At 55.3% G+C, this 9,771-nt stretch overlaps 1 protein-coding gene across 1 annotated transcript in view; it reads left to right on the top strand.

Moving 5' to 3' along the window:
- The first annotated feature begins 4,188 nt into the window (after positions 1-4,188).
- The window catches only part of ZWINT (ZW10 interacting kinetochore protein), a 26,354-nt gene continuing 20,771 nt past the window's right edge, over positions 4,189-9,771 (top strand). Inside the window, exons 1-5 of the mRNA XM_026660917.1 lie at positions 4,189-4,264; positions 8,485-8,584; positions 8,821-8,941; positions 9,087-9,253; positions 9,539-9,595. Of these exons, the coding sequence (XP_026516702.1) occupies positions 4,239-4,264; positions 8,485-8,584; positions 8,821-8,941; positions 9,087-9,253; positions 9,539-9,595 (471 nt within the window). The 5' untranslated portion in view covers positions 4,189-4,238. The remainder of the gene's footprint in view (positions 4,265-8,484; positions 8,585-8,820; positions 8,942-9,086; positions 9,254-9,538; positions 9,596-9,771) is intronic.

The following is a 9,771-nucleotide window of genomic DNA, read 5'->3' as shown; positions in this document are numbered from 1 at the left end:
CCCCCCCCCCCCGCACCCCATGCAACCAAGCCCCCCTGCACCCAGGCACCAGCCCCCCCGCGCACCAATCCCCCCTCCCCCCGCAACCAGCCCCCCCTGCACCCAGGCCCCCCCCGTACCCCATGCAACCACGCCCCCCCTGCACCCAGGCACCAGCCCCCCCCGTGCACCAACCCCACCTCCCCCCTGCAACCAGCTCCCCCCTCCCCCCCTGCACCCAGGCACCAGCCCCCCACACCCCATGCAACCGGGCCCCCACCCACCCCCAGACAGCAGCCCCCCCATGCACCGAGCCCCCCCCATCTCCCCTGCAACCAGCCCCCCAGGGCGCTGAAGAAATCTCCCAGCCCCTGGCGAGAAAGACCATATTTGCAAACACCTGGCTGGAGCAGGACCGGGGGGAAGCTGCAAACCGGGCCCTGGGCTGCTACCAGAGCAACCTGCAAAGCAGCGGAGCTGCCCGTCCTTGGAAGAGCCGGGCTGATGGCCAGCAGCCGGGCCCCAGCCCAAAGCCTGCCCCACCAGCTTGAGTTCCTCCTTTGACGGGTGGGGGTAACCGATTTGGTGGAGGGGGGGAATGCGGGGACAGATCACCCCACATCGGGAAGACCAGAAGAGAGACGGAGAAGCGAAGTCAGGAAAGCAACTGAAATCCTGCTCGGTGGATGAGATTTCCCGAGGGGCCGCCTATCCCAAAGTCTCTATTACTGAGGGACCATCTACACCTCAGTAGAACTTGGGATGAATGATGTACCCCAATAGTTGGGTGCTAATATTTTCACTGCACCGTTCAATTGATTAACCAGCCGTTGGGATATTGCAGATGATGGACTAGATGTATTTTATGACTTGCTAACCCCACTTTGTACTTTGGGATGCTTGAAGCATTATACCCAGATGTACAGAAACGCTTTCCGTAACCTAGGAAGATCGTTTTAAACATTAGCTCGAATAAACATTTTTATACCTGGACTTGGATATTAGGAAAAACTGTTTCACTAGGAGGGTGGTGAAGCACTGGAATGGGTTCCCTAGGGAGGTGGTGGAATCTCCATCCTTAGAGGTTTTTAAGGCCCAGCTTGACAAAGCCCTGGCTAGGATGATTTAGTTGGGGATTGGTCCTGCCTTGAGCAGGGGCTTGGACTAGATACCTCCTGAGGTCCCTCCCAACCCTGATATTCTATGATTCAGCCAGGCTTTGGACCAGGGCTGTCAACCGATGGGAAAAAAAAATTGCAATGAATCGCGAGATTTAAAAAAAACAAAACACAGTGGCGCTCCATCGCGGGTTTAATTTCACTATTAAACAAGGATTGAATCCCAATTTCACTTCAGGTCGAAGTACGAAGGGGCACACGTGATTTGTATGTTTGGCTCAGAAATACCTTGCGACCCCGGCTACAACCGTGCCAGGCGAACGCCTGTTCTCTCACTTTCAGGTGCCAGTGTAAATAAGAAGCGGGCAGCATGATCGCCCGGAAGTGTAAACACACTAGTTCATCTGAGTGATTGGCTGAACGAGAAGTAGGACTGAGTGGACTTGCAAGCGCTAAAGTTTTGGATTGCTTTGGTTTTGAGCGCAGTTATGTAACTTTTTTTTTTTTTTTTTTTAAAAACACTTGTAAGGTGCACCTGCAGGATAAAGAGATTGCCCAATAGCACTGGGCTGAGGTGAACTGAAAAATATTATTTCTCGTTTATCTTTTTTACAGTGCAACTACGTGTAATCAAAAGTACTGCTGCAAAGTGAACCTTGTAAACTTTGTATTCTGCATTGTAATTGAAAGATAGTTGAAAAACTGGAAAAACATCACCAAATATTGATCATCAATGGAAATTGGTGTTCTGGTATTAACAGTGCGATTAAAAGTGTGATTAATCGCCACTTTTTTTTTAATCTAGTTAATTTGTTTTGCGTTAATCACTTGCCATCAACCGCAATTGACTGACAGCTCTGCTTTTGACATGTCCCACATGACAGTCTGATAAGTAAGCTGGAGAAATGCGGGCTTGGCAGAACTACCATTAGGCGGATACAGAATTGGTTAAATAATCACAAACAAAGTGTAACAGTTCATGGACTGTCGTCGGATTGGAAGGAGGTCCCAAGTGGGGAGCCGCAGGGATCTGTTCTAGATCCGGTGGTGTTCTACATCTTTATTAACTACCTGGAGGTAGGTATACAGAGCAGACTGATCCAATTTACAGATGGCACAAAGTGAGGGGGGGGTTGCCAACACTTTGGAGGACAGAGCTACAATTCAGAGGGATCTTGATAAACTGGAGAACTCGGCTGTAGCCAACAAAATGAAATTCAGTGAAGACGGGCTACACTTTGGGAAGAAAAACCAAGTGCACCAGTACAGAACGGGGGCGAACTAGCTGGGCAGAAGCGCTGCTGGGAAGGAGCTGGGAGTTGTGGTGGATCACAACCTCGACATGAGTCAGCAATGCGATGCTGTTGCAAAAAACAAAGAAAAAAAGCACGTACAATTTTCGGTTGCATTAACAGAGGCGTGGCTGCAGGTCCCAGGAGATGACAGGACGGCTCTGCTCGGCCCAGGCTAGGCCGCAGTTGGAGGACGGTGTCCAGTTTTGGTCACCAATGCACAGAAAGGATGTGGAGACACTGGGTAGAACCCAGAGGCGAGTGACAAAGCCGATCAAAGGGGTGGGACGCCAGCCACGTGAGCAAAGGCTGCAGGAACTGGGAACGCTCAGTTTGGAAAAGAGATTAAGGGGGGGACATGTGAGCGCTCTTCGACTACTCCAAAGGCTGCCATAGAAAAGATGGAGACAGGTGGTTCTCTCTTGCCCCAGAGGCCAGGGCGAGAGGCCGTGGGTTCAAACTACAGCACAGCAGATTGAGATTAAATCTCAGGGAAAACTTCCGGCCGGGAAGAGCAGGAGGACGATGGAACCGGTTGTGGAAGCTCCTTCGACGAAGGTTTCGAGCGGAGGCTGGAGCCATCTGTCTTGGATGGTTTAAATCCTGCAGCGTGGTCGGGGGTCAGACTAGGTGCCCCTTGCGGTCCCTTCTCACCACACGGGTCGAGGAGCCTATGATCCCCCATCTCATGCACAGCCCCCACTGCACCCTAAATACCATCCTCCACCCCCATCCCCCCACCCCAATGCACAGCCCCATCGCCATCCCCCCCACAGCCCCATTGCACCTCGGTAGCTTTTGGGTTCTGCATGAAAAATCCCCTGCACAATTCTAGGGGATCCACTTGCACTGCAGCAGTGGTAGGGCTCTTACCCTGGGGTCTCCCCCCGGCTCTGGGAGTGGGGGGCAGGGTCTGGTGGTTAGAGCGGGGTGGGGAAAGGAGGGGAGCCAGGACTCCTAGGTTCTGGGGGGGGCAAGGGGAGAGGGGAGCCAGGACTCCTGGGTTCTCGGGGGGGCGAGGGGAAGGGAGGGAGAGGAGGGGAGCCAGGACTCCTGGGTTCTTGGGGGGATCTCCAGGACTCCTGGGTTCTCAGGGGGGGCTGCCTGTCCCCCTCTTACTGGAATCGCCTCCAGGCGGGGGGGTCCCGGCTGCTGGCGCTCAGGGCTCGGCCCTTGCGGCTCTCGGGCGTCCAGGCCATGGCGGCTCCTCCCCCACCCGCACCTGGGGGCAGGTGCTTTATAGCCGGGGGCGGGGCCAACACCTGCGGCTCACCTGGATCCCGCCCCGCCCCTCCCCTCCCCGTGGGCTGAGGGGAGGGGCTGGGAGCCAGGACTCCTGGGTTCTCTCCGGGCCGGGGGCGGGTCTGGGATTAGGACCCAGGCGTCCTGACTCCCTCCCACCACCCGCTGCGCACAGAGAATTTGGAGCCTCCCAACCCGGCCAGTTGCTTCCCCTGACCCCCACCCCCAGCCTCCTGCCTCTCCTAAGATGGCGGCCTCAGGATCCTGCCCTATGCCAACATGACGGCCCCCATGGTTCCAAGATGGCCGCCCCCACCTGAACACCCCCCTTCCCGTGGTTCCTAGATGGCCGCCCCCATTTCTCCCGGCTCCAACATGGCAGCCACTCTCCAGGGGGCCGCCTTGTCGCCGGCTCCTTGGGAGTCCCGGGCGGGGCCTTCCCTGAGGGAACTCGCCTGCTGATTGGCTCCTTCGGAGTCCCGGGCGGGGCCTTCCCTGAGGGAACTCGCCTGCTGATTGGCTCTTTCGGTGGCCGGGGCGGGGCCAACGGTGTTGAAGGAAAAGGCGCGAGCGCGGGTGGCGGCTGGAACAACAAATCGGTGGCGGGATGGCAGCGGCTGGGCAGGCCCGGGAGTGAGTAGTTGGGGGGCCTGGGGTCCCCTTCTATGGGGCGGGGCGATGATGTGTCCCGCGGGGAGCCCCCTTCTCAATAGGAGGGCGATGGTGTGTCCCGGGGGGGGCCCTCAGGAGGGGGGGGGGCCGGGGGGGGGGGGGGGTTGTTGGGGTTCTGTGTAGGGCGCTCGGCGAGGGACACGGCTCCGAGGCTGGCCCCTGAGGACACCGCGTCGCCTGGGCGCCCGCCGGGCCCGTCCCGTCCCGATCGCATCGACTCTGCCCCGACTCCGGCGATTTCCACCATCCTTGACCCTGGAGCGCCTCGAAGATCAGCCTCGAGTCTTGGACCGCGACGCTGCCCGGCCGCGTTCTGCGCCGGTGGCTCCAGGTCGACGGCGTCGCCGTGATGCACCCGAGAGGCGACCGGGTAACCGAGGCAGGGTTGTCGCCTGCTGGCGCGGACTGGAGTCTCCCAGTTGAGCAGCAACGTCAACGTCGGAAGCGTTGCCCTGCCACGAGGAACTGTGGGCGTGAACCTACCACGGGAGGAGACGGCGGGGTGTCTGGGAGCTCCTCGCACTCCTCCGCTCGGTCCTCCAGCATCGCCTCTGCTTGGGTCCAGCTGTTCTCCGTTCGTGGGCTGATCTTGCCCAAATATTTGGCCATCTAGCCGGTGGAGATTTGGTCCTACGTGGTGGAGGATAAGTAGAGCTGGGTGCCATCGCTAGACATGGAAAATTAGATATTTATCTGTAAATGGCGGTAAACGTTGGTTGTGCCTGCACCCACCCAAACTGACACTAAATATTTCCACCGATGTGTGTCGAAATTTACGGAGAGGCAAAAAATGCACATTGAGAACTTGTTAGAGACCATTGTTAAATTGTTCTTGGCTGAGACGCCCATCAAGCCACGTGGCTGCGAAAATTTAAATGGGTGAAAATACCAATTAGATGCGTCAACCCTCCCAAACTTTGTGAGACTGTGAAAACATAAATAGATAAAAATTGCAGAATAAAGCTTAAAAATAAACATTACTATCCATAAAAGAATGAATTTGGCCAAGCCTAGTTAGCTGCGTGTCGTTGGGGCTTGAGTCCGAGTCGTCTGACAGGTGTTTGATAGGAGTGGACAGAGATTTGATCCTTTGGCCTGGTCTACACTACGGGATTAATTCGGATTTAGCAGCGTTAATCCGAATTAACCCTTCACCCGTCCACACTACAGAGCCAGTTAATTCGAATTAAAGGGCCCTTTAAATCGATTTCTGTACTCCACCTCGACGAACGGAGTAGAGCCTAAATCGATTTTGTTAATTCGAATTAGGGTTAGTGTGGACGCACACCACCGAATTACTGTGTTTAAGTTAATGGGGTAGTGTGGCCGCACACCACCGAATTAATGTGGTTAAAAACCGAATTAAGGTGCTTAGTGTGGCCGCGCACAATCGAATTTATACAACCTGTTTCCCAAATTCGAATTATCTAAATTCGGATTAATCCTGTAGTGTAGACATACCCTAAAATGGGACTCCACTCATGAGGGGTCTAGTGGTGGAAGTGAAGTTGCCCATCCTAATGTCACTCTAAAAATGACTCCAACCATTTCAGAACGTTCTCCTGGACCCTGCAGCCTTTCCTGGCCGAGACAGCGAGATCACAGTTGACAGGAACACGGCAGAGAGCATGAGAGAATGGAGATTTCTCCTTCATCCATTGATAGATCATCCATTGGCATCACTGAAGTGGTTCCAGTTCCACATTTGAATCCAGATGTTGATGGATCTAGATGAGCTTGGAGTTGCACTTTGGGGGGACTAATATTGTCCGGTTGTTGGCTAGACCCGCTGGAGACCATTGCAGGCCTGAAGGAGATGGAGACACTTCTGTTGACCTTACACCCTTGACCAGATCTTGGAAAACTTGTCCTGATGTTGAAACTAATCTGTGCTCAAATCGCTTTATGCTGAGTCGTCTGACTGGTTTAGAGGACGACTTACGCTGTGCCACTTGAATTACTAACAACAGTTTGGAGTGGTCTGCCCCATGCATGGCTACAGTGACTTGTCGAACTCGCTGCCAATCAACAATGCAGTCAATAAGATGCTGTTGTTTGGACCTTGGGCTTGCCTGTGACATTTTTGTTTTGTCAGATAGGTGGAAAAAGCCATTTGCAATTGCTAATTTCCCCTTGAACTCTGCTACTTAGTGTGTGCGACCATTGCTATTCTCTTTCTGAGTCCCATTGTGTCCGATGGCATTCCGCCAGATTACCCCATTACTTCCAACCTTTGCGTTAAAAGTCCATGATGGTTAGCTTATCTGACGTTGACACGATGAGTTTGTCAAAGTCACTATAATTTTTTTTCACGTCATCTGCATTTCTCATGGTAGGGATGTACGTGCTGCTCATGGTAATGTACTTACATTTCAAAGGCAACCATAGACCCATAAGATGGTCACTTCTGCCTTTAGGTAGACTTTCAAGCTTGGGAACAATGCAGCTGCTGATTTCAAAGCCAACACCTGCTTGTCATGGCGCTGAGGCTGGGCGACCTCACCAGGAGAGCATGTACCCCACTCCGATCTCTGTGAATCGCCCGTCATCAGTAAATCTGGTGTCACGGAGAACGGCAATGTCCATTTTTAGCCACAGCCGCACCCGCGAGATGTCGGTGTCCTCTTTGGTCACAAAGGGCGGTGACAAAATGGTGCTAAAGATGCTGTTATGCAATTATTGAGGAATAAACTTATAAATAATGAAATAGGCTTGGTAATTAGTTTGAGATTTAAGCTTTCAAGCTCTTCTTCAGGCTCTGTTGTCTCTTTCCCACCAACAGAAGTTGGTCCAATAACAGATATTTTCTCATCCATCTTCTCTCTGTTTAAGTATGTTACCTAACGTTCTAAGACTTAGTTGTGTGTATTGGGGGAGAAACAAGGACACCACAAATTAACAAAATTGCCCCCCAATTTTGGTGCACGTAACCCTGAGGTTCGCCATGTTAACCTGTTGGAAACACTGGGGGAATGTCCAACCTCGAATCGCTGGTGGTAGCAATTGGGGTCCCCCAATTACAGTTACCTGGAACACCCCGCGTGGACCGGGCCCGGCGAGCAAATTAAACATGGCTGCCAGCCACAAATGGGTGGATAGGAGAAAGGGTATTAAAGTAAGGTGAATGTCTGACGTCTAGTGGGCACATTGGGGTGGCAGATACCTGCTTATGGGGCGTCCTCCACTAAACTCTTCTTGTCTCTTCATCAGAAGGTCTCCGTCAGAAGTAGGCACGATGTGGGGTTGGCTTGTCCATATCTTTTTTTCGATAACTGCAATTTTCCTAGTCAGTATTTAAATCCTCAATAAAGTTCTCATATCTCGATGTCTGGCTCCCCGATCTCATCTTGAATTCCTTCGCCAGCTATGTGCGGTTAAGACGGCAGGGCTAGTCCCTTGTGCCCTCTAAATCCATCCAAGGCCACGCTCCCATCCCTGGATTTCAGTGGGAAGCAGGGCCAGTTCTGACTGCCGTGTCTTGAGTCCGGACTCCTTTGTGGTGGCCTGAACTTCTTAAGGAGAATCCGCCGGGTGACTGTTGGCCACTGTATATAGACAGGGCAGGTCCAAGACTTCCTCAGTGCTCGTGATTCTCTCGGAGCTGGGGTACGATGTAGGGAGTGGATATGTGGGATGGCTGGAGCAGTTTATTGCCCCGGGTAGCTTATTGGGGCCAGAGTTGGCCGCTTCATTGGAGGTTTTCTTGCTGTGGGCGCGAGTCACCCTCCAGGGATGGGGGGAGAACCCAGGAGATCTGGGGCGGGAGAAGAGAGAGGGGCCCTTTAGGGGGCCAGTGTCTCCATGGTGGAAGCTGGCGTAGAGCAAAGATGACTCCCCTGGTTCTTCATCTCATGGGTGAAAAGGGCTCGGCTGTGGGACTGGGGCTCTGTAGGGGGAGATTTGGCCAGAGTGTTGCCTCTAGGGCAGAGATCAGGGCCTGGGGGAGTCCAAGCAAGGAGATGAGGTTGGTGGTGCAGTAGGCGTTGAAGCCTCCGGGTTGTTGTCCCCACCCCAGAATCAGCTGCCACGGGAATCCTTCCATCCGCGGTGGCTCAGAAAGGAGCACGAGGGCCGGGGATCTTGGGCTTCTGCCATCGTACAAGCGAATTAGGGGCTGGGGCTCCTCGCAGGCTGGGCCTATCGCTCCCTGGCCGTGACCCTCTCCCTGCCCCTCCCCACAGGCTCCTGGCCCAGCTGGATGAGGCGCTGGCTTTCGAGGGGCCGACCCGAGAGGAGCTGGAGGCGGAGCTGCCAGCCAAAGTCCTGGTGGAGCATGCTGTGGTGAGTGATGGGGCAGCGGGCCTCTGCCTTTAGGGGGCACCAGCTCTGGTCCAGTCCCAGGGGTGGGGACTGGCTGGCCCAGGCAAGTGGGGAATGGAACACGGGGCCTGTCCCCCCTAGGAGGCGCTGGCTCCCATCCTGTCCAGGGCGTGGGACTGGCTGACTCAGGGTGGGCAATGGGGCCTTTCCCCTCCAGGGGGCGCCGGCTGTAATTTCCCCCTACCATGGCTCCCTAGGACACACGGAAGAAGCAGAAGTGGATGTGCAGCCAGCTCCACGTGGTCAAATTCCTGCTGGAATTCTTGGACCAGAGGGACTCCGCCCCCTTTGACCAGAAGACCACAGAGGCAGCCGTCCGTGAGTAGCCCGGACTCCTGGGTTTTCACCCCAGCTCTGGGAGGGGAGTGGAGGCTAGAGTGGGTTAGAGCCATGGTGGCTCACAGCCAGGACTCACCAGTTTGATGCACTGCCTCTTTCCCTCCTGCCACCCTCCCCGGCCCAGGGAGCCAAATGGTGCAAGCCAAGCAGCAGTGGAAGGAGCTGAAGGCTGGCTACCAGCAGCGGGTGGAAGCCATCGAGGGGGCAGTGCCCTGTGTGCTGGCCCAGCTGGAGAAGGGCCAGCACCTGGCGCAGCGGCTGAAGGAGGCTCTGGTGCAATACGAGGCCCAGGTATGGTCCTGTCTTGGGCGTGTGTGAATGTGGGGATCCCACTTTGCCACCAGCTGCCCCGGGAGCTCCAGGGATTCCACTTCTGCCACCAGGTCCCCTTGGCCCTTGGGGGAGGGGCCCTGTGGTTTCCATCCCACTGCTGCCACCAGCTCCCCAGGGATCCTACCACTGCCACCCAACTCCCCTGGGGGGAGGGGCCCTGCAGTCTCCATCCCACTGCTGCCACTAGCTGCCTAGGCGGTCACAGGGACCCCAGCGTTGCCACCAGCTCCCCTCTCCCCACAGAGACATGAGGCTGAGAAGAAGGCAAGGGACGCCCGGGAGAGACGGCAGAAGGAGCAGGTACTGACCCAGGGGTCTGTGGGGGGACCTTTTGGAGCCAATCAGTGGGGGGAGAAGACAAGTGGGGGGTGGTTGGGACTATTCTAGGAAGGGCTGGTGGGTTGATTGTGGGAGGAGCAGTGGGACTGGTCAGAGCAGCAGCTGCCCCATTTCACTGTCCCGTTCTCCCCCCCCCC

This window comes from Terrapene carolina, unplaced genomic scaffold (genome assembly GCF_002925995.2).
Source record: "Terrapene carolina triunguis isolate 2854851 unplaced genomic scaffold, T_m_triunguis-2.0 Scaffold848, whole genome shotgun sequence".
Lineage (NCBI taxonomy): Eukaryota > Metazoa > Chordata > Testudines > Emydidae > Terrapene > Terrapene triunguis.
This window is presented reverse-complemented; position numbering and strand designations above follow the sequence as displayed.